Source organism: Rhodnius prolixus, unplaced genomic scaffold (genome assembly GCF_049639745.1).
Source record: "Rhodnius prolixus isolate KJV_2025 unplaced genomic scaffold, Rpr scaffold_2, whole genome shotgun sequence".
Classification (NCBI taxonomy): Eukaryota; Metazoa; Arthropoda; class Insecta; order Hemiptera; family Reduviidae; genus Rhodnius; species Rhodnius prolixus.
In genome coordinates this window covers 62,449,802-62,477,271 of record NW_027411592.1, presented here as the reverse complement: position 1 = coordinate 62,477,271, position 27,470 = coordinate 62,449,802, and the positions used below count along the sequence as shown (strand labels likewise).

Below are 27,470 nucleotides of genomic sequence, written 5' to 3'. Positions count from 1 at the left end.
TTTTTTTTTGTTCTTTGGCGAGAAATACCGTTGACGACCAGCCGCTGTGTATGGATGACCTCGGCAGCTGGATTGCGGGCAACGCAAGAATAGTTGCCGTTGTGCTCTGGCGAAAGGCTTTCTATCAACAGTATGCTATTGTACTGGTCCACCTGTTGCACGGCCAGCCTGTGCTTGGGATCGAGCGGGCGGCCATCCTTTAGCCAGCTGACTGTCAGCGGAGGATCTCCTTTTGTGACGGAGCACGTGAGTGATGCACGTTCGCCCAAGTGTAGCGTGCGGTCCGTGCTAAATGGACTTATCTTGGGTGGCACTGAAAAAACAACAGACACACGGCCACTCCCAAACACAGTAGCATGCTGCTACTCTGTCCTCAGCTGCGCTCTTCGGCTCTAGCCTCAACATCCCAACAATCAGTCATCTTTCTTACACTTATCCAATGATATCTTAACTGCTGGCTATTTACTTGAAAAGGGATGAATACTCTATGTACTAGTTACCCCCAAAGAAATAGACATCAATCGTTCTGGCACTTTTCTAGGGGAAAGGCAAAATCATCAGGGGATGGATGTCACTGACTATCGGCTATTTTTTTTTTTGGAACTCCTCTAGGAAGCCTATATCTCTTAATTTGGAGGAGTCAACCTCACAACTATGAAAAGAGCATGCAGGTAGAGAAGTGTGGCCCTAGGGAGTGATTATCTCCGACTGCTGAATACCCTACTTTACCTGAACAGCCTGGATCGTTGGAAAAGGATATCCTCTACCTCGCAGATTCTGAGCTTTTTTGGATAGTTTCATTTGGAACAAGTATTCTGGGATAAGCAGTGTCATAGAGCATCCGTGGAGTGAGGCAGCAATTGACTTAGTTGACGCTAGTTCAACATCCCTAAAATATAAAGGAATTGGATTCTGAAAGAGAGGTGCCTAAGATATAACATCCTTTTAATCAGAGGAGCAACTTTAGTTTACCAAAAATCAAAAAGCTACCATACTCATTAAGCTCCTTATATTAAACAGAATACAGCCTCACTCATCTCATCCTTGCTTAACTTGATAAAAAGATTTGAGTAAAAATAGAAATTAAGAAAATGATTTTTCAGTTTACCATCGAATAGGTAGGATTTAGTGACAAGTCTAAAGTTAAACAATAACTAAAAAAAATAATATTGGAAACATTTCCAAACATTTTTTCAAAACTCAATTTTAAATGTAGATAAATTTCAATATTTATGTGGAAACAAATCCTTGACAAGCCCTACTTCAAACGTTGAGTAATGCCTGTGAAATAGACTCGTACAATGTGGGCCCCAAACTAGATAATGCACAAATGTGGAGAGCAACTGATCCATAGGGAGCATCCACTTTCACCACTCACCTGACTATTATACCTTGTATTGTACACAATAAATATCGTTAAATCTAAAGAAAAAATATATGAAAATTAAAGTGTTGCATATTTGTCATCCTTTCTAAATATTTTATAGCGTTTCGAATAATAAGATTTGTTTAACTATTTCTTGAATTTTGAAGAAAGTAAAAGAAAGAAAATGACAAATGGCAAATTCACTGGTAATTTATAATTTGAAAAGAAACATTTTTATTTGAAAACATGCAGGAAGTGAGATTAGTAGCAATCAAAAGCTGGAAATCAAATGGTTCATCCGTTACAAAGTGCGCATTTCGTTTGTTTGAGGCTCTCAAAGAGCAAATAATTGCAACAATGCCGATGAGTCTCGAGTAACAGGATTTGGACTGAAATTCTAGACGACTTCTTCTAGTCACTCTTCTCTATGTTTACTTCCTCTAACAAAAGGACCTCTCAGGGCATGCGTTCTCCATAAACCCTTCAATTTTCTTAAAATAATCAAAGAAAAAGATTCTTTTCCTTTTAGGTCCCCATTAGAGTCACGATTGTTAACAAAAAATTGTTTAAAAGATTCAGATTCCCGGGCAAGCGATTTCTGATTCGGAGTTTTAGTTCTAAATAACGTCAATGCGTGGCAGTTCCGGGCAATTTAGTGAATGGACACTTCAGAGGGAATTCTACCCCCTTCATCACGTGAAGTATCCAATAAAAATGAATTTGTTTGGAAAAAAATAAAGATTCTGATGTTTGAATCAATATTTAAACCATTTTTCAATTTAAAGTTACGATGAACTCGATCTGGGTCATGCGCAAAGACTAATTCGTAAAAACCACCAAATTTCCCTTCCTAGAGACATCAAAATGAGCCAAAATGGTCCAAGCTTTAAAACCTCTGATATTCTAAGTGGCACGTAGAAAGGATCTGATGCTTTTAAGAGTAGTTATTAGCGAATATTTTATTATTCAAATTTCAATCTGTTGTATGAACCACCAGATTCAGAGAGAAATGGAGAAAATGGAATAAGTGCTGTTTTAATCAATTTAATTTTTAATAATTAATATTCTGCGTATCCGATGGAGAAATAATTCATATCCAATCTTATCGATAATTCTTTACTATTGCATTTCGGTCGGTTTGCTTCGAGATTATAATTCGATAGAGTGAGAGGGATTAAAGAAGAAGAGGGAGTATTCAGAAGAGAACATGAATTGCTCACCTATGACCGTAACCTCTCCATTTCGTCGAGCGGTCTGACCCTGTTTGTTTCTTGCCCAACAGGTGTACAGACCAGCGTCCGCATTCTTCTGCACTGGATTTATGATGAGCACACCTGTACTCGGAATCACTTTTTGTCTCAAGTCGTCGGGCAGTTCTCTTCCACCTGTATTTTCAGAGTTACAAAATTAATCTATGAATTATACAAAGGGCATGGAAATTGACTGAAATATTGTGATGTGTTTAGATAGGGCAAACAGATGCGTAGCTCCTGGAAACATATGTGTTCAAATATAGCCAATGTTAAAGAGCAGAAATACTGGAGCTGCGGAGATCCGGAACTAAAAGGCATTCTGCGACATAAAGTATCCTGAGCTTTGAAATATGGCAATTGAACAGCACACTACTCCGTTGAGCTTTTCTTACTCTTGGTAAGAGCATTAAGGATAGCTTTAGGGTTTCAGCATAAACCTGTCAGAAGTTAGTCCTGAGATATTAGAAAAGTAAATTAATGAGTTAATAGCAATTAAATTAGAAGTTTTATGATCTGAACCATTTCCAAAATATCTTGTAAAGAAAATTATAGGACTTGCAAGTTTCTCCAAGGTCTTCAGCTGATGGAATACGATATTTGAAATAGTCGATGCCACTGTTGGAGGTAAGGCTTTTCAAGGGAGGTCTTTGTCCAGCATCCCATTCTTTCCAACATAATTAATCTAAAAGTATAAACAAAAATTGTTTTTCCAGCAACCTTTTTCCCATTTGATCTCTTCTATAGGATAACCTGCCACTGGACACTTGATCTGCAACTCTTCTCCAGCCACAGCGGTCACTTTGGGAATAAGTCTGATGTATGGCAAACCTGCAAAATAAAGGGCTAATATACTTTTTAGTATTTCATAGTTACAAGCAAAGCACAAATAATTCGCTGATGCATTCCTTGTTTTTGTTTACACCATTATTATCATTATTTCTGAATCCATACCATAAACATTAAGTCTCGCAGAATGTGAAACTTTGCCCGCTCTATTATGCGCTGTACACGTGTACTCTCCGCCATCTTCAACCACTACATGCGTAATATTTACATGGCTGACTACATCTCCGTGTAGAGAAATTTGTTTGCCTATTATGAATCTGAAAAAATAATTATACTTTTTACAAAACTGGAAATCTCAATTAACTACACCAGACTGTTACAGTAGCAGGCTGGTCTATTGGATGCTACAAATTAATTCTTGGCAAAACCTTGTATTATGAGGCAAGCTGAAGCCGTCCAGAAGCCAGGTTATGTGCGGAGTGGGATTGCCACTGGCTGTACACTTGAGTGACACCGCCGGCCCTGGTTGTAAAGTCTGTTCAATGAAGCTGTAGAGAAGTATGGGCGCTGCGTCTGCAATACGTAGGGCAGATTTATTTTAGAGAATTAGAATGAGCCGAGTTCCTTTCAACGTTTGGATCGCGAAGGTGTCAAAGAATTATAACTAATAAAGAAGTCATGGGTAATTGGCATGAATGTCCGAACATGGTTTTTGGCGTCCCGGCGACCTTCCAGTCTAAGAACACAACAACCTCAGCACTCACCCATATTTTATCTTGAGCTCTAGGAACACTTCGGGCGGGCCGAGTTTTAAGAAATTTGCTTGATTGATAAAAAAAATAATTTCTCCGAAACTTATTTTATGCATAAAGCGAATAATGTAATTGATAACAGATTGTAACCTCCAAGTTGTAACTCAGCTGACGCTTGTGCAGTGTCACCTTCCGCTCTTCGTGCAATACACTGATACATGCCTTGATCTTCCCGCGTGATTCCGTTCAGAACAAGCAGCTCTCCGTTACTCCTTCCGGGCATTACCCGTCCATCCTTGTACCTGGTACATTTAATGATTTTAGTAGAAACCATCAGACATCAATTCGAAAAAATGATTAGTAATAAGCGCTCACAACTAATTAAAATACTTGATTTTTTTTTCCTTTTTAGAGTGAACAAGTAGAAACTAGTAACCTAAGACTGACCAGGTAATGAGGTGAGCTCCGGAACCATGGGCCACAGTGCACCTGAATTCCGCTGTGGCGCCCATTTTCACTGTGGAAACGTGCGGTGTTATCTCTACTATTAGCTGGGTGAGCACGTTCAAGCGAATTTCCGCTGTAGCTTCTCCAGCTGGATTAGTTGCTATACATCTGTACACACCAGCGTCCTCTTCTGAGACAGCTTCTACAGCCAGCACTGGTCCCAAAACTCTAGTTCTTGGTCCTGCCATCAAAGCTATTGGTTCATATCCACCGGCCACTTGGAACCATCTAGTGAAAAACAAAAATCTGCGTGAATAATCACGCGGAATTTTTTTTCATGCAATTTTCAAGGTTTAAGTTACTCTTTAAACTCTTCAGCATTCACTAGTGGTTTGCTGAATGTTAAGCAGGTTCTGCATTATAGCACGATACCTTTGTTGCCATCACCACACTCAATAAAAAAAAACAGAAGTAACGGACCTACATGATTTACTTAAATATAGAAAATTTATTAATACAGAACTTCATAAAACTATTTACTGTAGATAGATAAAGATCTATATAATGGTGGTAACACGATGTTTGAAGAAAACTATAGCTTTTTTCGAGAAAAAAAGAAAATTCATTGAGTAAAGGCTACTTTCGGTTATGGCCAGGAATTATGGATTAAATAAAGTCTGGCATTTTTTAAAAATTGAGAAATGAGGACCTTATAACCAGTGAAAAGAATGTCATAAAAAGCGATAGCTTCTAGGTATTCGAAACGAATCTTATCAGAGATTTACACACACTGTGGTTCTCTTCGAACTTGGAGCGACTTATCTTCACTAACAATACACAGGTAATAACTATATACTCCGTGAAAGGGAAACATTAATACCTCCCCTAACCCAGAACCACCTTAAGACCAAATTATCGAAGGGCAGAGGTGACTTGGCACCCGGGAGTATTAATCTCTGAGAGCCCTGTACGGTTCCACGTGCCACCAACTATTCTTTAGACCTTTAATTTTAGATTTAAAATCTAGTGACTATCAGTCAACTAATTCCAAATTTCAACTTATTGCATACACTAATAATCTTTATTACAATGCAAAATAGTGGTGACCTGTAGTCCGGTGCAGGACAGCCGTGTGCCACACATACCAGGACGGCTCCTTCATCCTGGTGTACGGTGACAGAAGTCAGGTGTTCCAGGATGGCAGGCGGCGAATGACCTCGGCTATCTGCCCAAAAAAACTAATTAAGCTCATCTAAAATAAAATTGGTCCTATTAAAAATCTTACTACTTATTTTATACTTATATAGAGTTTGTTTTTGGATTCACAATGCTACGAATTTCTGAGAGATTGCATTTATCATTGCTTATTTGTTATCCTTAATTAGTCTGGACTAGAATGAACCTCATTCTTAAGATGTATAATTTTTAAATTACTTTGAAATTTCTAAAGTGTTGTGAAATATTAGGTTGGCAAACTGAAATAAATTACACTTGAAATTTCGGGTAGACTTATCATTACCTAATAATGAGATACTTGCAGAAGAACTGGACTCTAGATGTTTGGTGAGTCGATGTCTCGTTCGGCACCGATACCGTGGTCGCTCGTCGCTCTCCTGCACGCTGTGGATGAGCAATTCACCGCTGGGAAGCACGTGGTACTTGCCATCTGCAATCAATTAAATATTTCAGTAATATTGAACAAAATTCTGCTACTTCGAGTAATTGTTATAACTACAATTTAATGCAAAATCTTCCAATCGTTCTTTTCCTAGCGAGAGCAAAACCTCGCATTACAGTCTAACCACAGTTTCAGGATTTCTGCTATTCTGAAACTGAGGTTAGAGTGCGCTTGGATGCTGGTTAACTCGCAGTTCACTCGCTCAACATTCCACTCAGTTACTTCAAGATAATTCAGGTGAAAGTTCAAATTCCAAAGTTCAGCACGATCGCAAAGGCACTTTCCTTACCTAGTGAGAGAATACAACTAGGCAATTTAATTTCACCAAATAATTACCGCGAGTTCAGGTCATGGCCGAAGGAAGTGAAAGGGCGCTTTTCTTTGGAACTATGGAGGGGGGGGGAGTAATCCGCAAGGACATGAGAACAGAGAGAGAGAGTCACTTTCTTAAGGCAGTTTTCATAAAGAGTTGATAAATATGTAGATGGTAGCTAGTTATTGGTGGAGCTCGTGTTTTTATCGCTCTAATTCCTGGTGTTTTTGCAGCCAACCTTCGAAAACTTTGAATAAGGGTACCCTATCTAATACTACCATCATTTCTTCATTCGAATGTTTGTTATTTCTGCTTCCAGATTGTTTTTCTAAGATATTAATAAAGTCTCTTTCGAATAATCTGTCGATTTATTGTAAGTTTCTTTTGGGTTGGCGCGAAGACACAAGGTACCAGTAAATGTTGGTGTCCTACAAGAAATAACTTTACTTGCTCATAATGCTCGGAAGTACAAGTATTTGGGAATTTAAAAGTAAAACTTCCCCAAACACACACACACACACACACACTCACACACAAAATATATACATATATATGAAAAATCTGGAACAGATACTTAAACGAAGCGAGTGATGGTTAGTGGTAATGAGCGTGACTTTGCAAGAGGCAGATCCCAATTTCGAATCCTGCGTATAACTACTCTTTACGTATTTGTTAGAAAAAATTGTTTATAGTAAAGTATGAGCTTCCGCCCCATCCACGACACCTAATTGGTAGTTGGTCGTTTACTTAAACGACCTACCCTTATTTCAAATCTCAATGTACTAACTTTTATGTACTTACATTTTTTCCATCTTGACAAGTTGGTACATCTGTTTGTTGTAAGACGATGACTAGCTATGTCACACCCTACACACGCGATGAGTACAAGAACCAGGAGGTTATATGGTGTTACTTAGAATTTGAATAAACACTATTACACATTTGTAAAAATTATAAAAAAAAAAGGTATCGGAAATTAGTAAACACTAGAAGTTGGACATGACGTATATGTGACCTATATAATGGTTTGATGACCTCCAATATTAGCGAGCATGAGCAATATTAAGATCAACCATCATTTAGTGCAGATTGTAGGAAAACTTCATTACGCAACTTACGGCGAGAGGAAGTGAAGTTTGTGTTTTGACAGTCTTTTGCTAAGAACGGATTATGCAGAAGAAAAGCCCCCGGTCATGTGTGGGAGAATGAGAGCTGCAATTCACTTTAGGGACTTTGGGCCGCGGTCGTTCTAGATGAGCTAGGCCTCCGTTCATAGTCTGACAGTCAGGGGTTTCCTCCGGAATAAATGCAAGTGTCTTCCTCTAAACGGCATTGTTGTGAGAGCTAGCTTCTTCTAAGCAAAACTAAGTTAAATTTCCCACGAGCAATATATTCGGTCTGGGACATAAAAGAAAACTATGGCAAACAATACAGCAGAGGAAGAGGGCAGCAGCCGCCGTTGAGCGTAACGTTCATGAAGGTAAAAAGGGTTGGTTGAATGATTTCCTAAGGGAGCATGTCTAAATCATTCTTGAAGAACACAGGCGCACAGCACCAGGCGGCAGGCTGAAGGGAGTACACTAAGAACTTCATTGTACTTATCTACCACCAGTGTCTTCACACTGCAGCATCCTGTCCTTCACCTTCTCTCTTCAGCCCTACAGGGTGTCTGTCTTTCATAAATCATTTATGGTTCGAACTTACCCGGCAAATTTCAATCTCTTTTTTTCACTTTCTCTTGCCCTTCCAGGGGGGATGTATTGCAAAGTGTGCAGACTTTCAAGTGTACAGGGTTTCGAGCCATGTTGAACAAGAACAAGTGGTGTTTACAGATCGGCCCGTGGCAATCTGCCTTCATGTTCGCATCGGCCACCGGAAGTAAACAGGACGAGTTTCTCTCGCCACAGTTCTGGAGCTCGAACTTGGACTTATAAATACGAATTTACTTTTCGCTAAAAACATCCAGTAGTACTAACAATACACAGCATTAACATTCAGCGAAAAGTTTTCCCATTTCGAATTAGGCTCACCACCAAAAGATTAATTACTTCAGGTTTATTTTTATTCAGATGAAGTTTTATTTATTTACAAATTACTTTTCGAGAAATTATTTCCAAGAAAGCTGATTCTGAAGTGGGATTCTGAGATGAGACGCTTCGTTTGGGTGGTTTTGCTCATTTCGGCTACAGTGATTTTCTCGTTACTATGGCCAATCAAGCTGCGACATGTGCACCCTAGCGTCAATGTGTGTAAATGTTCGCACTAGATTTAATTTCTACCAAATTACTTTGAATCCTAAAATCCATTTTCTGGTGGAAAAACATGATTGTATTTGAAAACAAGAGCTGCATGATTAAAACTGCCAGCCAGGGCTTTAGGCGGCCGTGAGAGGTGCAGCCACTGTTTGGCCAGAGTGGATATCACGTGCTGGGCCAAGGTAAACATGCCATGGTATTAAATGGCTTGGGCCGGAAGTGAGTGGAGGGCGATGAGCAGCAGAGTCTAGAGTGCACATCTGGCTGGTCCACAATCGATCAGTAAACAGCAGCAGTAAATGAGATATAGGTCAGATGGTCCCATCGATCACATCTCGCCCTGTACTCTCACAACTTCTGGTCCATTCTATTGCCCAGAACAATCAGTATGCACCTCATTGCAGCTCCTATTCATGCATTAAATAGTTGTTTCAACATCAACATGGGACTGCTAATTGCTTCCCCTTAGAGCAAGGTAGTCTGCCTTGAACACTCATAGGATAACCTCTTATTGAAAAAGAATCTAACGGAATTCATTGTTCACTATTTTGAGAATGTTTTTATTTTCGGATAATTAGATTAAACTTACTTCTGGAAGAGAGGTTAAGTGATAAGAGAGTTAAGGTATTAATCTAACACTTGGTATTGGAAAGCCCTAACTAATCTAACTTGAAAGAGAACATTACTCTGGCGAGAGTGCATCCAATCTTGTTAATGTAGAATGGTCAGAACCTGTGCTGATAGCAGCTGTGACAAAATAAACACTGTTTATTCCAACACCTGTTGAAAGTATGCAAATTTTCGCCTGAATTAAAACGTATTAGCTCTGGAACAATCTACCAATCCGGTCTTTACTTATTAAAAATATTATTTTATTGAAATTTGGCAGCTTATTGTAATATAAATTTCAGATTTGTGTAAATGTTCAAACTTGGTTACATAAATAAATTTATTAATAGTTATAAACAAGTATATTTTATATTCAATATATATACAATTGTTTTGCTTTTTCATTCCTCTGTTTTTCTTATTTATTTAGGTATTTATTTGTTTCTTTTGGTTTTTATTTAAATATTTATTTATTTAATTATTTATTTTGATAGAAAATTGAATTTAAAAAAAATAGATCATATTAAAGAAGTTTATTTGCAAGACAACTCTCAGACGGTCGTCATGACCATGAGTATGTCCGTCGCCAGAAAATTTGTATTTTGTTTAATCTGTGTAATAATTTAATAAAGACTTTATTATTATTATATTATAAACAAGTACTTTTCCTGGGCACATGGTCGCAGAGTACTGGTCTACTCTCATGTACTAAGTATTAATTTGTACTTTTTTAAATGAATAAGTTTGTATAATTTGTGATTAGTCAACTTGCTTGCATAATAGATGTAATTCTTCTTTCAAAAATAAATATCATTGTATTTAAAAGACATATAATAATGTGTTTTACTGCAATAAGTACTGGAATATACCACAGCAGTCCAAGCAATGTATCAACCACTGACGTCACACCAACAACCCTCAATCAAAATATGCGTATAAAATAAACGCACAATTTCAAAAATTATAAGCTGCAACACTTCCTTTTGATAGGAAGCTAAAAAAAGTTTAGGAAATGGATATTATTGAGTGGGTATCCAAGAAATAATGGTCCATGGTGCGCATTCTCAAGGTCACTTCCTCAAGAAACAATACTATACAGTGTAAAAAGAAATACTCACCTCCTTGAAGCGAGGGGTAGATGTTGAAGGAGGGTTCTTGCAGCCAGGAGACTACCTTGACTAGATCTCGAGCACTACGGTCCACCAAGCATTGCAGCACCGCTGTGCAGCCACGGCTGGCCGTCAACACACGCACCGACACCTTGTACATCTGCGTCACCACTGTAACAACACCAACCACCTTGTATTACCCATCAAGACAACTTCTCCTTCTATCTACACATCCAATATCCTACCGCACTTATATCCTCCAGAGTATCTGGTGAGATGCACTCCAGAACACTCTCATCAGTTATTCTGACGGATCTTATTCATTCACTATATTTTCATTAAACTTTGAAATTAAGTTTGTAAGACAATCAATGTTGACATTTTCATAGTTCGGAACTCAAAAGTGATGAAAAACGCATGCTTGTTGCGAGCGATACTGTCGAGTCTGCAACGGGCTCTAGTTGTAAGTTAACTCGCTTCCCCTAACTCGCTTGATAAGAGCATGGCTACAATTGCTCAATTATAGTATATTCTATTTTGTAGTCTGGAGTTTATTGACTGAAGGTGCAATCAGTAGTTCAGCCAACAATGAGTTCGTGTTAGCTCCCGGTAAGGTGCTATAATTCCTTATCTATGTCAATAGTGTTTAGTTTTATTTAGAAAATAATTAAATTTAGAATTATTATATTTTGTGAAAGTGAAGTGTTTGTGTATGTTCTATCCTGATTTGTTTTATTTCAGTGGAAGACTTGTTCCTTTGAGCAGCTGGAGAAGTTACGAGGGAGTTTAAGTAGCTACACTTATAAAAGTGAAAGCAGCAGATTAAAAAGGAAAAGCCGACAAATCGCTGCCGGCGGAGATAAAAGCTTTTCCGGCGACTTGGTGTATGTAGTGGTGTGGTACATTCTGTTCTGTTTAATGGTTCTGATATTTAGCGGTCCTACTGTCGGCTTTAGGTGAAGCCTATGGCCAAACACCTTTACACACTGTTCCTTACTACATTTATGTGAATACTGTAGAATGTGAACTTTTTAGCTTATTATTGTAAGAAGTATCATTGCGATCTATCGATATTCAATCATCGAAAATGTAAGAAAGGTATTTTTGCCCTTCATTGTAATAACTTCTGTTAAGTTTACAACTGAATGTACATAAGCTACCTGATAATCTAAAAAAAAAGGATGAAATACAAAAGAGATGAAAGTTACCTATTTGGGGACAAATTAATTTAAAAAAAGTATAAGATTGACCCCAGTAATAATGGTCAGCTGGGTTCAAGGTACAAACAAATGTTCTTAGACGTTTGGAACGTCTTCTTTCTGGTTCTGTCTGCATCCCTCTCCCACCCTAACACCATTAATTTTAAGAAAGAAAAGGACTTTACTACTTCCTCATACAACAACATCTTCCGCCTTCATGTTAAACAGTTCTCTGTTTCTGCCACCGCGGCTCTGTAAGATTCTATTTTATTAAGTAATCATTTCCTAACTTTTTTTTTTTTTTCATTTCTTAGGTGATAAGTTTATTTTGTTTATAGCACTGCTTGCATTACAATTTTCAGAAATCTTTCGGCTTCCATAGCTCCACAACCATGCTTCATCGGGTTGGCTGGTTTTAAAAAGGAATTCTCAAATTGTGAAAACTTCATTTAGCTAATTTGGTACGATTGTTTTACATCCTCGTACTAGCTGACCGGGCGACAAACGGTAGCTTAGCCAGTTCGACATGAATCTGGCTACACGCTTGCTTGTTATCTCAAAACTAGCCGACTGCTAGCATCACTCTATTGTTTCAGTCACTATATTTATCTCGCCCATAACAATCAAATCAACAATTAATCATGTACGCTTTACCTGCTAATTAGGGCGCACATGATTCTCTATTAACTCTGTTCTCGGCAAAACAACAATTATGAACTTTGATTAGGTTTCTATTATAGAATGGTTTGTGTTTAATTTGGTACACTGTTTGGCTGCATTTAATTGAATTTTAATATCCAGCAAGTAGCGAACATGGTGAGGCGATAATGTTTTCAGCCAAAACGAGTTTAGCAAAACGTACAAGTTCAGGCAAAAAACCTCTCGCGAGGTTTACTGAGATATGGCAACGGCGGAAGCGGTGTATGTATGGACAAATAAATTTGAAAGTGGTACAGATGTATCGTAAGTACGAAATTTGGGGAAAATGTTAAGAGCCTTTCTACAAAATCTCAAAAAGAAATTGTGAATAACTGGAGAGCCTCACATCCGATAAATGAATCGGGCCAAAATCTCGGTATCAAAATGCGAAGTTCACATTGATGATTACAAAAAAAATAGTCCCAAAAACGAAAACTAGTAGGTCGTACTAGTAATTAATGTTACTTTTCCAGACGGGGCTTAACGTCTAACTAGTGCAGGCGCGCTAACACAAACTATTAACAAATTTTCATTCAAATAAAAAATAGCTACCCGGGGGATCTCTCACTTACAAATCCACGTTTCGTAACCACTACACTTTCACCCACCCTCGTAATTTGAAAGTTCACATTTTACTCGGGTGCCATCAGGGAAATCGTCATACAGCGTTTTCTTAAATGGATGTACGATTTTCTCCACAATTGCTCATACGATTTTCTATTAATTTCGATATTAGATTCATTCTTCGATCCATTAGATCGATATGTCTTTTATTTGAAACGTCAGATTTTCTGAAAAATGGAATTAAAGATATCGTATTTCTAGAGGAGAGACAGAGTTAGCTTGTATTCTAAAGTGTGGAATGCAAATGTATGTCAGTTCGCATTAGATTTGTTTCTAAAAATGTTGAACCAGACAGCATTATAAAGTCAAGCGGGTTGTCGCACCAGTTACTACCATCTTTTATTTTCTTGTGCGGTAGTCCTTATAGTTAGTATTTACGGAGTAAATATTCATAGTACCATTAGTTTTCGCCCGCCACCAAACAAAGCATTAGTGGAAACTTCAATGAATACTAAGGAAAGAACATACCTGCTCTGACGTGCACATCTCGGGAGATGACCGTGCCAACACTGTTAGTAGCCGCACAACGGTATACGGCCGAGTGAACATCTTGCCGGTATAGTTCTGGTGGGAAGGACAGCAAGAGAAGTGTACCATTGGCCAGGAGGCGCCTGACTCCAGGCACGTCGGACACTGTTTGGCCATCCAGCGATGTCCAAGTGATTAAGGGTGAGGGTGTGCCTGAAGCGGTACAGTCTAACCGGCCGCCGGAACTGTTGCTGAACTCCAGTTTTGGTGGTGGTTCCATCAAAAATGATGGTCCTCGGCGGGCGCCTTCGTAGCTCAGACTACCTCCTGCCAGCCAGCTGGTAACTGCAACAGTTTTAATCATCACTGCAGCACTTAACAACCACTTTTTAAACGCTCCAAACACCCAAAATACAAGATTAAAATGAGCAATTGCAATATCGCATAATACAAGTTAATGCAGTTATATTACGAGAAAACTTGGAAATACTTGGAACCAAAATGTATTTTCCTAGAATGAAAATTCAAGTAACATTATAGAGTTGGTAAAGATCCATTAAATAAAATCAAAGACCAAGACAGAAAATGGAACTATTCCAGTATAATTGTTTAAATGATATTATCTACCTCTTCAGATAAAGTTTTATTGAATATGTGATTTAAATGCGAAGTTATGAAAAATCTTTTCAAAAAGCTTTTAAAGCTGTACTTCCGGCTGAGGGATTTTGGAGGCCCACTTCCTGTCGGGTCCATTGGTAGTTCTCAATGTAATGCGAGTTTTTAAGGTTTTATTACAAAGTACACACAGTGGCGAAGCCAGATCTATTTACGGAAGGAGGGTTGCGGTTTGAGAAACAAATTCTTCATTTAAAAACTTCTTATTTTATTTAAGAGGCTACAGAATCACCTCATTGAGAATACAATATAAAATAAACAATATTTCTATTAGCTCATACTATATGTTTCATCGCTATTTACAAAATTGAGATACTTAATTTTAAAAATTGTCTTCTTTGCCAGTTAAGAAGTACATACTTAAATTTGTTCAAAAATTATCATTTACAAGAAGAATCATTTCCCTAGAAATTGTAACCAGCAAAAAAGATTTTTTAACAATAAATCATTAAAATTAAAAAAAAAAAAACAAATTTTAAGGGTGCCCAGCTGTATTTGTGATATTTATCAATAACTTATTTTGAAGGCATTGAAAAAAATAATGACAGACTGTCTGTACGTTAGGCTTATAAATACGATCAACAATTTCCAACCAGTGGACACACACCACTTTTTCAATCAGTAAACTAGAGAAAGTGTTTCTTCAAAAAACACATTATTCTTTTCAACGTTTATTTTTGTGTGATAATTAAGCTTTCTATAATCATTTGGTAATGTATATTAACTTTCATTTTAACTTTAAACTAATTATACTCCTAAAAGCGCAATTTAAATTCAAATAAACAACACAGAATAGCAAGGCAGTCTTATCTGTAACTTGTTTCATACTCGGTCCTTGTTAACTAAACATATACATACTTTCAATTTCTATGCACTTAATTGTTTTTGGACATTTAATTTATGGTTGAAATGATAATTTACATACTTGAAAATGATTCAACTCATTCGGATGCCGCTTCAATGTATGTTATCGTTACAAGTGCACCAGATGATCTGATTCCCAACTACTGTTGTATGCTTTAATATCATGTCACTTCATGTATCAATGCCAATACATTTAACACAATGTAGCAATCTTAAATTATCTTTGGAAGCCTTCATCAACAAAGTTAATACTTAGTTTCCTTCTTTTATTTATTATCTTTTCAAAATTTTGTTAAGTTACATTTTCGGATTAAAATTTTCTTTTCAAAGTGGAATTGGTTTTTCAAAGAATTATGGTATGAACTAACCTCTTTGCTTTGTTTTGATTGCTGTTATGCCAAATTAATGTTAGCTATTGTTTAATAAATTAGAACACTTTATCTTTTTTTCTATAGATCGACATTTTTAGTCTGAACTCTGGAACAAATAAACTATCTATTGCAAGTTCTAAACACATTAAATATTCCGTTTTCTCTGTTCGTAAACACTAGCTATCGCACATTGTAAAACAGTTTGTAACCTCGCCATATTGAGGTTTTTTTTTTTGTTTAAATAACATGTGACATTTTTATTTCTTTTATCGGTCACTATTTTAAAGCTATTTAGCCTAGAATGGCTGAGAATTTTTTCACAGAAGAAATTGTAAATGCAAAATTGTAAATTTCAGAAGCACTGAACTAAAGGCGAACCAGATTTTTCATTTTCCCAACTTCTGCTGAAACGTATTATGCTTGAGTCAAATTCTTGAAATTGAGTTTCTCCAGGAAGTACTCGTTTTGAAGTCCTCCGAACATGGAGAAAATGGTCAGCATGAACAACTTTTTTACAACAAGTACAGTCTATTAAGAGCGCTTTTGGAACAAGTGGCTGATTAAATCGGCCATTTTAGTGGAAACAGTCCTACCACTTTTTTCAAATTCAAGAAATCAGCTAGAGTGATTTTTCGAAGAAATCTCTGTGAATTGAAAAACTATTGAGGAAATTGGCACTTTCGGTCATACAGATTTTCACAAAACCAGAATTTTTAGAAATACATTTAATACTTTTTGATATTAAACGAAATGAAATGGTCAAATTAATGAACCGCAAACCTCCTCATCCGCAAGTTCCGCGTTCTGACGTCCTCTAGAAATTAAAAGCTCATCATTCAAGACACTTTTTTTTTTTAGTTTTATAATTGAAGCAGATTCCAACATCTCTAAGGTGCGTACTTTCCTAACCTCGTCAGTTGCTCATAAATATAGAATAATGTATCCAGGTCAAATTAGAGTTCGCAGATATTTAACCCATGTTCAGGGAACTTCAAAACTGCTTCCAAAACTCAATTTCTGAAATCTGCATGAAGGCATTAGTTCCTCTAATCAGAAGAAATGGTGTTGGATTTAGATTCACTTAAAAATGCCACTAAACGAAGAAACACGTAAACTAGAACTATGTGTTTAACAGGTATCAGCAAATTTGAAGAAATTATGTTTATTGGTCATTTTATGGAAGAGCAGTGCCACAACCACTCTTCGAGTCCAAAAGAGCAAATGAAAAGTGATTACCGAAATAAACTCCTCAGTGAACGAGTGGCTTTATTGAAACAGGAGATTCAAACAAAAAGGGCGTTGCTACTGCTAGAGACCCAAGGAATTGTTGTCACTATGGTAACTTGTTAAGCCAAATCTTAAAGTAAGATTTTAGATCATGAAACTATTTTAGACTCGAGAAATGCCTCTTTTCTGGCCAATGTAGCTGATAGTTCAAAATTTTTCCACAGTTTTTCGCAATTAGTGAAAGAAAAAGGTATATCCTTCTTGTAACATTTAGTAGTGGCCTAATTAGCTGTGGCTGTCCGAGTAGCTGGTGACTCTGAAAACGACTATCCTCTGCCCTGTGAATCTGAGCAGCTCAGATTACAAGATTCACTGGGCCATCCACACGACCACTTGTCCGTTCAGGGTTATTGATTAATTGATAATTAAAAAGTGTAGAATTTAGTTGAATTGGCTGGCATTTTGTTCTAGGTAAAAGAAGAAGAATGTTATTGGTCTTCTTTAAGCCGGGCTGATTCTATTATTAGCGACGAATCTCAATCGACCAGAGAAACTAGCGGTCATAAGAAGAGGGTCAGAGCAAAAGAAAGCGAAGAACAACGACAACGGCGACTCGAACGAGGTCGAGAAAGAGAACGGGCACGCAGAGCAGCAGAAACGGAAGAAGAAAGAGCGAGAAGACTAGAAATTAAGCGGCGGAAGGACAGAGAGAGAAGAGCATGCGAAAGTGAAGAGAAACGACGGGCAAGATTAAAGAGGAAAGCGGAAAGAGATCGCGAACGACGAGCCAACGAAACACCGGAGGAACGACGAAGACGTTTGGATAGAATCCGCGAACGTGAGCGAATGAGACGGTCTATGCAGTCGGAGGAACAGCGTGAGATTAGGAGGCTGCAGATCAGACAGTGGGCTAGGGAACGCCGTGCCCAGAAGGCTCCGAAAAAAGGCTTTATACCGGAAAATTCGCTCGAAGTTGTTATCATCGAAAAAGACATGTGATATTTATTAGACAAGATTCGTGATATTTGCGCAGCATTCGGCAAACAGACTGCAATCGCTAGAAATTTAGGAGAATGTTCCTTTCAAATAAAATAATTTGTTTTCTTTTTAATCAGTGAAATAATTTTATAAAGTGTAATTGAGGCTCGCCTCAATTCAGCAAGTGATTGGTATCGCTTCTGTCGACAGAAGGCCTCACTGATACGAATAGTAGAGCGTAATACTTGTATGAGGAAACATTAAGATCTTGAGGCTGTGTGGGTTTCCACCGCAGTAGGAGAATTTTCGGAATTTATAAAAACCAATTTCATTTACAGAGTGCCTGAAACTGGTATTTGTGATGTAAATTCCCAGTAGAAAATAAGAAAAATTGTATTATTTCCTCTTAAGATGGGTAAGAAAAAGAACTAATCTGGTGTGAACTCTATAATGACTCGGGGTTCGAAACTCGGTTATAAAACCTCCTATTCTAAAACTTAATTTAAACTAAAATTATCCAAAGGTAAAACATGTTACTGTAATTAACGCCTCCTTCCAAAATGTGCCCTAAAACGATAGTTTGCGAAATATTTACTTAAATCGAAGTAAGAAAGTTGCAAAAGTGTGTAATAATCATACCCCCTCCCAAAAAAATTAATTCATAAAAAAAATCAATAAAAAAAAATGTTTAGGGAAAAGCCTAAGATAAGTCCTGGAATGGTGGAAACTTCCTTCCGGTCAGGGGTACTTCTGGTTGAGGAATTTCCTTTGACTCGGTGTATTAGCAACAAGACCTACTTCACCCTGAACTAGTAACTGTGAGGGAATCTCACCTTCCCTCTCGCAGAAGTATCAATAGAATTTCCCAATGAAAAGTGTATTTCCCAATTATACAATCCGTGAGCCATCTGAACTCGTTTAAAGCAAACTAACGTGAACGGAGTTTGAATTAGATCAGCACATTGAGCCCAGTAATAAGAGAAGGCCGGGTACGCACCAGATCTTGATGAATTCATTACATCAATCCTCTCTGAAATTAGATTCATCAGATTGTAACACATACAAAAGGATGAAACCAAACATTACTTGAATTCTGTGCTAAAATGGATATCTATTCAGCCCACTGTGGCTATGTGTCTTATTTGCTGTGTGCTTGACGTTGGAAAGTGTAATTAGGAATCTGAGAGAAAGATCTGGGATGAGCATACAGGAGTTGAAAGCTCTAAATCCGCTTCACGGATGTAAACAACACAAACACTAAATTATTATTATAATTTAAATATTTTGAATTCTCTGATAAAATAAATAAAATCGCTTCTTCCGGGTAAACGTAACAATTAGGCAACAAGAAAGATTACGTCATATAATGCGTATAAGTAAATTAAATTGATGGGATCAAATGAGAGCTATCCATTCAACAATGACATCTTGAGTCGGCTAACTCTGGAAACCAATCGAGTGACTTCGAAGGATGTTTTTTCCTATCAGGCGAAGCCATCAGAAAGGTTTCTGGGGAAAAGTACAATAGTATGGGACAGGTTGGGGTTGTGCGGGTTGGAGAACAGTGTGGAATGAAATTTGGTGTAATGGCAAACACCAAAAAGAGGTGTGTTAACGATAATGCGTTGGATTTTCGATTAAAGGAATTGGATGATTGGAGCGCTTGGCTGTTCCGTACAGTTCAAGTTCGTGAGCCCAGATTAGGATTAATATGGCTCTGAAGAGTTTCACTATTGTGTCACTAGAGTCAATTTGGATCTTTGCCATTTTAGTATTTTGAACATTCGGTAAATTTAATTGAGTTCATGTCGCTTGGGTGAGATGAAAAGTTTCCAGCTTATTTCAGGTAAAGTCTCAGAGATATTCTACTTTGTATACCGAAATAAAAACTTGGCGGCCACTTCTAAGGAACTACAAATCATTTCCAAGAAGTGCTGCGCTAACGAGGAATGTCCTTTAATCTCTAGAAGACCTTTAATTTTCCTTATTAGAGATAGGGCCGTACATAACGCCGAAATGGTACATTAGCGGAACCAGTGGTGCTCTACAGATCGGAAAACTTGACATATCGAGTAGTGATCGGCAGAATTATTGGGAGAGGTCAGTATTGAGGTCAGGCGAAGGTTAGTGAAATCTGTAGATTGCGCAAAAGTAAAGAATTAAGAAATTTATTTGAGCGACCCAAACTTCTCGGATAAACCATAAAATTAGAGTGTTTACTCTGGAACGGAAGAGATGGCCCCAGGTAAGCGAAAGAGTGTGACTTGGGTAGCGGCCGTTGGTTTTGAGGAAGACCCAGTTTGCGGTGTTAGCGGGATCTGGAAAATGATTTAGGATTGATTGGAAAACGGAGAGCGGTCAAGTAGAGTGGTGATGGAGAAGCCTGGCCCCAGTATTGCTGGAGGAGGCCAAGGTCCACCCCGGACAGCTGTGGAAAGAAGAAAGAAAATCCACAGGGTTGTTCCACACCAGGAGTTTGTTTCGCCATAAATTTTAATAATGAAGTCAGAGCTGGGGACTGTGTACTCGATATGCCAACATTACGGTCAACAATGTGTTTGTAATAAATATTTATTATTACATTGTACACAGTGTGCATGTGTGTGTATGTTAATAAGGTCCACCTGGTCAGTGATGACGGGGGGGCTCAGCATGCATAATTGTATGGAAATGGGGGACCAGTCGCTTGTTTTCATAACAACCTTGTGAATTAATGTGGCAAGATGGCCGCCATGGACCACAGAATCCACCCAATCTCTGCTGTTTGCCAATGCAGTCAACATGGACGAGTGCAGCACTTGTGCACTCAAGGTTTTTCAAAAATCTGAACTTCTGGTAGACTCATTTGCCGATAATCTTAAAAAATAATGAACCATTTTATTTCTAAAAAAAAAAGTAGTGAGTAAATTTGTACTTTTAATAATTAGCCATTTTTTTTCACTTGATTTTCGTTCACCGTGCTTTCAGTCAGTAGAAGGAAGAACAGATTCTGGTGCTTCCATAAGCAGATCACGTCACAATAATGCACATTTGTGTCTGTGTACAATTTTGAAGATACAGTTCCATTATTTAGAGTTTTCTAAAGGTTTTTAAACTCAAAACATTCAGGATGAAAAGTCGGTAAAATTGAGCGCAATCTGGCGCACTTCCACTCAGCAGTAGGAGAGAATAAAAAAAGGGAAAAGTTTCTGTCTGTTTTCCTCTACTTCCGTAGAGTTTTTTCCAACAGAGAACCCAATTTTTAGACTTTTAATTAAAGTTTTCCCTAATTGAAAATTCAATTTTATTTCCTTCCTGGGAAATATACCACATGATACTCCCCTCCGAACAATTTTCAATTTCCTTCAAATCACTTTACTATTGTATGAAAAAATATGGAAAACAGAATTAAAAAAAAAAAAAAAAAATTGGGATTAAGAAAAATTGCTTTGCAACGTTCAATTTAAAAGCAATTGCCTTGTCACGACACTTCTCAGAGGCTGGTCGAGGTAAATTGAATTCAAGAATGGACGGACGAGGATGGATGTTGGAGTGTCTGCCGCAATACAGAGGCTTGTAAAGCGCTGGCTCCAAGATGGCGCTAATTCACAATGGTCTGGAGATGTGGCAAAAAAAAAAAAGAAGTGGAATATCTCCAAATAGAAAGGAAGTGTGAGAAAAGTTATGCCATTCAGAAGAGAGTGGGTTGGTAAACCTGCTTGCTCAGGAAGGCTGTGAGCAAGACGAGAGCCGAGGCAGACCTCCCGCACTAATTGGCAATTACTGTCCCCATCGGCGCGCTATAACCAGCCCGCCAACAGGCTACTGTAAATTTAGCACATATCACTCTTTAATCATAAACTGTACACCTTCATCATAAACAAAACGATTCATTTTGGATTTCTCCAAATTACATAGCGTTTCCCTCTCGCTACTAATCGTGAGTTACGTTTCCGATCTAGGCTATTCAACGTAGTAAACCCTTTTAAGATTTCCTGTTACTGAAACAGTGGGTTTTGGAAAAGTGGCCCGTGTCTGTGAACATTAAAACCAGAATAATAGATTTTAGACATTTTGAGCTTTGCTCTAAAATGGCTCCCAGGACTTTCACTATGAAAGAATCATGTAAATGAATACAGCTGATTTCTATTGTAGTGAATCTAAATTTAGTGAAAATTAGAAGTTTTATGGAAAACTTTCAAGATTATGAGAGAAAATCAAAAATTGGTTTCAGTGGAGAAGTTTTTATTTTCTAAACTGGGTGGGTGATTGAAAGCACACATATAACAGTGACAGAGGTTACTATATTAGAAAGAAATATGGAAAAAGGAGCGCCTAGTGACAGATAGGTGATTGATGAGGCCGTGGCTGAGCAAAGTAATGATGCTGGCTTAGCTCGGGATACATGAGACTGTCACATCGATCTGTCCGTCTGTCACATACCCATCATTCAAGGCTCCTTATTATCATAATTATATCGATATCCATAGATATCATACATTAATAATATCTATGACCATTTATAAACAGTCCCCTTATTGTCCTACACAATGCTAAGCTCATATGAATGCACCTTGCAATGTGATCTCCATCTTTTGGAATAAATTTCAAGATAAAAAAAAGCACTTATCGTTCCCAGTTTAGTTGATTTGATTGATTATCGATTTGGTTTCAATCGATGTTAGCAATTAAAATCCAGAAGAACTCTAAAAACTAAAAATGGCACCTTAGTTTAGTGGACTTTACACGGGTAATGCCAATTTTCCTGTGAAACTGTTTCCAAGCAGAAGTGAAGAGCTTCGAGATGGGAAAATACATATTAAATAAGGTTTAAGGAAACTCAAGTGTGACATTTGCGCCAAAAACTGGAAAATTCAAAGTGAAAATGGTGTCCTAACGCGACTTGACTGAGTAGATTCCTCCAAAAGGAATAATCGAGACTTAATTAATTATCCTGTTTGCATCCGGCAGCATGTTTCCTGCCGAAATGATCAATAAGATACGCTTGTATTTCTCTCTAAAATATGAGAAATTAATAGTGAATTATGTTTATTAGTCGCTTCCGTACATGACACTAATTTTGGCAGTTGGCTGAGTTGGTTCTTCTCAATTTGTTTGAGGATTGGAGCTGCCCTGGTCCTGATCAAGCGAAGGAGGGTCAGAGAACTCTACTTCTAGTACAGGTTGATAGTATCTTTGTAATTATCATTCACAATTAAATCTTCATCGTATTTTATCGTCTATGATCCACACCTTTCTTAATAGTATGACGTAACGTAGGTATTTGGGTTTAATTCTACTTAACATGTAGCAACATTCAAATGTATTCGATTTCTCTGAGCTTTCGTATCTCTCCTTCAACGCTTCTTTGATGGAGGAAGCAACCCAGCTTTTGAAGACGCTGAACGTGTGAAATAAGAGATAGTTTGGAAGAGTTCAATTAAGCGCTTAAATAGAGTAAAGTCCGGAAGTGTTCTGCCTTACGAGGATTTCCTAACTTAACCGGCCGGCGATATAGTTGTACAATTTTACCCCGTCCAAAGCCTGGACGCTTTCTTGGCCAGAGAAGAAGAGGGTTTAATAAAGAAGTTGCATGAAAGTTTTATTCAACTATTTCCCGATACCAACAAGGCGCAAGATAGACAAGGAGAAGGTATTTTTTTTTTTTTTGTAGAAATGGCGGGTGGTGTAAGGAAGTGTTGTGCTATCTAGAAGGCAATGGCGGCTAAGGACAGTGGCGCTGCCACTGTTTACTTCTTAATGGAGCATTGAATTATTAAGGCAGGCCTGTTAGTTAAGGAGGCAGTTTAAATTCATGGGCACTTCTCCGCCACTGACCCCACACTTCCGGCGGTACAGCGCCTTCAAGCACATGCCCACACCACGCTACAACTTCCTTAGTTCCTACTTCTTTTTCTCCTTCGCCAAACTCTTCCTGTTTCACCTCCCCCAGCGGCAACTTTCTCACCAGTACAATGCCCTCTTTAAATTCACTCAGCCAAGCAAATGCAATCCCCTCTACTCCGGGGGGGTTTCCCAGTTTTTCTTTTCTCTTACTGCACTAGTGAGAGGAAAATTACGAGATATCAAATTTTTGATAACAATTATTCGCTGAAAATGTCAGATTTTGAGGTTCCCTGCTTCCATCCTCCCAAAGAAGTGGTTTATAGATAGTGGAACCATTATCATGATTCTACATAATGGTCCAGACGCTAAATTAACGATCAAACTCCTTCGATTACTAATCAGTTTTGTTCACTACAATAACGGGTTCAATAATTTGAACTCGGCCGATTCATTCCAGATCTAGAATTTTTATTTGAAATCTTTTCCAGGATATTTCTTGTGAGAAACCGCTGGAGAGAGGAGTTAGGTTTCGTTCTAAGGTGCCTTTGGATTTTGAGGAAAGAATATTTTGGAATCGAAATGCCCAATCGGAAGTTGATAGATTGGCGGAAAGTGTCTTTGCTGAATCGATTTATTGTTTCTCAACTTTTAATACACATACCTGAGGGTGAACCCGTCTACGACCCATAAATTTGGTAGTTGCACGTTTTAAGCCCCGGCCTCAAAAATAGGCGATTACTTTACTTTTTCATGATGGTGTAAACCTTTTATTTACTCCTTAACAAAAACTTACAGTTTTAAAAGTTAAGTATAAGGGTTGATTAAACGCCAAAAGGTACACAAATCAGCAGTTCCCAACATTTCATTAATACTTCATTGATATAATTTAAGTAATTTTACTGCATTAACTTTTCCTTCACATTTTTTAGAATTTATTAGATGTCACAGACCCTTATGCTGGCCATTTTCGTCTACAAAATATTTACTCAAGTAGCACACCATTTAACTTAGATTGACTGTAATATCTATTTATCTATAATAATCAAACTATTAATCACAGGTGAAAAAGAAAACGTTATAAAAAATATTAAAAAAATATGAGGCTAAAAAATTCATAAACTTTTTTAAAAAATGCTTACACCAACATACATCAATGATTTTATTTATTTATTTTTATTTTTAAATAAAAATCATTGGTTTAAGTTCATTCTTCGATTAAAGTAATTGTTACTTTAGTAGTAGTCAATCGTTTATAATAATAGGTAATAAATTATCTGGCTTTATCGCAAATAATATAGTTTTCTTCAATTACATTCTCAATCTAGGTGTTCTTCCCACAATGTTATATATATGTAATATAAAATAAAGAAAATAAAGATATGCATATTTTTAGGACAGCTAATTATTCCAGTATTTTACCATAAGTAAAATTAGGGGGACTAAATTAAATTACAATTGAGAAATGAGTAAATATTGTTGAATAATCTACTTGTTATTAAATGTATGTTATTTGTGCTCACGAATATTTCGGTAAGACGAATTTAAGACTGAAATATTGTTTTGAATCCTCCGTGATTGAAATTTAAAAAGTGGCCGACTCTAACTTTGTTTTTTTCTACTTTAACATGCATGTATATGTGACTACTCAGAATAATTCATCACTCATTTTATCATAATTATAATAAAAAAATATTATGAATGAACTGGCCAGCATAAGGGTCTGTGACATCTAATAAATTCTAAAAAATGTGAAGGAAAAGTTAATGCAGTAAAATTACTTAAATTATATCAATGAAGTATTAATGAAATGTTGGGAACTGCTGATTTGTGTACCTTTTGGCGTTTAATCAACCCTTATACTTAACTTTTAAAACTGTAAGTTTTTGTTAAGGAGATTTTTGTACCTTTTGGATAGATTTTCCTTTTTGTCTATTTGCAAAGTTACGTCTGCTTTACAGATTTTTTAAAATTTGGAATAAGCTATTCTATCATTATAACCTGATAAGGTGTTAAATCGGAACCGTAACTACCACTGGAGAGATCTTTTTAAAGAATGATTATAGTTGCGGTCCCCAAACCATCCTCAATAACAATTTTTTTTAGAAAGCGTTTTGAATAAAATAGGAAGGTACGTAAATAGCAAAATTAAACTGCGATTTCAGTACTTCCTTTTAAGAGGAGCAAGAAAAATAAACTGCGATTACAGTACTTCTCCCTAAAAGGCAAAGATTTTGAATCGAACGACAATTCATTGATGTAAATCGGTTCACTCATTGATAATTTTAACGATTGCAGTACTTCTCTTAGTAGGTGTAAGAGCATGATGGCACTTCACAGCCACGTAGAGGAGCTTTCATCACTTTTTCGTGCTAAATTTTATCAAAATCGGACTAAGCGTTATAGAAATATTGGTAATAATAGTTTTAGAAAGGGCCTTATTTGGGTGGGGCAAACTTCCCTCCTTATGAGGCATAGCGTCGAGACTTTTAAAGTGCAAATCTGTACAAAATTTCGATTCGAATGACACTTCATTCATGAATATCGGTTCACGTGTCGATAATTTGAAACGATTGCTATACTTCCCCTTAACAAGTGTAAGAGCAGATCGTCGCTTTATTGTTACGTAGGGGAGCCCTAACTCTATCATCCTACCAAATTCTATCAAAATCGGGTCAAGATTTACAGAGTTATTAGTAATAATAATTTTGGAGGGGGCCTTACATAAAGGGGGCTAACTCCTCTCCCATTCGATGTACAGCGTCGAGACCCCCAAAAGGCACATCTACATAAAATTCCGAATCGAATGACACCTCATTCATGAAAATCGGTTCGCGCGTTTAGGCGCTACGTTGTTTACAAAAAAGGTAACAAGAAGAAGAAGAACAACAACAACAACAACAACAAGAACAAGAACAAGAACATTTTTTGAAAAAGCCGTTTTTGCTCATTTTCGGCAACTTTTTTCTCGAAACCTATTAGATCTGGGTGGTTGCAAAAAAATTACAGTTATAAAGGAGGGTTCGGAGTAAGATTTAAAGAAAATTTGGGAATTTTATCTTTTATAGAAAAATAGCAAAAAATTGTCAAAGTTGGGTGTTTTTCAACGTTACGCTTTTTCGTGCAGTTTTTGATGGTCAACCCTTATACAACTGTCCTACCGGACAGTTTTAATAGTTCTCCAGAGAACCTTATTTAAGCGAGCTTCTTAACAAGAAGCTTTCGTTCCCACAGCTTTCTAAGAAGTCACTAAAGGATTCCATTTGAACTTGGGCACAACGCCGTTAGGCTCTCGCTGTGGTTACAGCAACAGGCCTGCCTGGGGTTACCTCGGACTTACTGATTCAACAGGGGTCTGGAGAGTTTTGTCATAACGCTTCCTTTACCAATTCTATTGTGGCGAAGATACGTAACATTGAAGTCATCTAGGTCTTTAGTACAAATTCGGAAGATCAAGAATGCGGTAAGGGAAAGTCTAGGGAGTGAGTATTCATACAACAGTTTCTTTTTTTTCTTTTTTTTTTTAAACAATGGGAAACTGTCTGGATGGCGAGGATGTTGCAGTGAACAGTGGGAGAGGTAATCAGAAGTCGGAAGGTTATATATCTGTGAGAGGTTTATCGTGGCAGTAAATCTTGGTGAATGTACACGCGTGCTGACTTTATCCACCACCACGACTCCAGATTAGCGCCACTATGGTACCCCTGGGACGACGGATCGCTGCGTTGTCTTGGGCCCCGGACCTGACTAACACAGAGCTCTTTTGATTTATGTTGCCGACGGTAAGCTCCAACTTAGATCTCGCTTCTTGTGCTAAAATATTTCACCAACTTTGAAATAATATTTTCATTTGTACTTGGACTCTGCGGAGCTATTATGTCTGATTAATCTCCTTTCCAGTGCTGTGAGGATCTATTCAGTAGGTTCTGTAGGTACCTAATTAGGGATAAAGGTAGAGGAGTTTTCCCTTTGGA

General features: G+C 37.4%; 2 protein-coding genes across 20 annotated transcripts in view; one reads left to right on the top strand and one right to left on the bottom strand.

The window, feature by feature from the left end:
• Dscam2 (Down syndrome cell adhesion molecule 2) overlaps window positions 1-27,470 on the bottom strand; it is a 119,446-nt gene that overhangs the window by 17,001 nt on the left and 74,975 nt on the right. For 14 of the 18 annotated variants that reach the window (XR_012455938.1, XM_074120219.1, XM_074120220.1 and 11 more), the window contains exons 2-11: window positions 13,559-13,903; window positions 10,578-10,739; window positions 6,124-6,270; window positions 5,712-5,829; window positions 4,605-4,892; window positions 4,308-4,459; window positions 3,834-3,978; window positions 3,571-3,722; window positions 3,337-3,447; window positions 2,587-2,751 (exon numbers count right to left, since the gene is read on the bottom strand). Coding sequence is in view for 17 of the 18 variants with exons in the window: in XM_074120219.1 (XP_073976320.1) it covers window positions 2,587-2,751; window positions 3,337-3,447; window positions 3,571-3,722; window positions 3,834-3,978; window positions 4,308-4,459; window positions 4,605-4,892; window positions 5,712-5,829; window positions 6,124-6,270; window positions 10,578-10,739; window positions 13,559-13,903 (1,785 nt within the window). In the remaining variant the exon portion in view is untranslated. Of the gene's footprint in view, window positions 1-28; window positions 314-2,586; window positions 2,752-3,336; window positions 3,448-3,570; window positions 3,723-3,833; window positions 3,979-4,307; window positions 4,460-4,604; window positions 4,893-5,711; window positions 5,830-6,123; window positions 6,271-10,577; window positions 10,740-13,558; window positions 13,904-15,158; window positions 15,300-15,465; window positions 15,739-27,470 lie in introns of those variants that run through there. The other 4 variants (XM_074120207.1, XM_074120209.1, XM_074120216.1 and 1 more) reach the window with 3 other exon arrangements.
• LOC141450123 (uncharacterized) lies at window positions 14,680-17,806 on the top strand. 2 transcript variants are annotated; one of them, XM_074120225.1, is made up of 3 exons: window positions 14,680-14,943; window positions 16,604-16,806; window positions 17,167-17,806. In XM_074120225.1, the coding sequence occupies exons 2-3, from the start codon at window positions 16,627-16,629 to the stop codon at window positions 17,692-17,694; spliced, it is 708 nt and encodes a 235-aa protein (XP_073976326.1). In that variant the 5' UTR covers window positions 14,680-14,943; window positions 16,604-16,626; the 3' UTR covers window positions 17,695-17,806. The 2 variants fall into 2 exon arrangements, with proteins under 2 accessions (XP_073976326.1, XP_073976325.1); XM_074120224.1 differs by lacking the exon at window positions 14,680-14,943 and having other exon boundaries at window positions 15,751-16,806.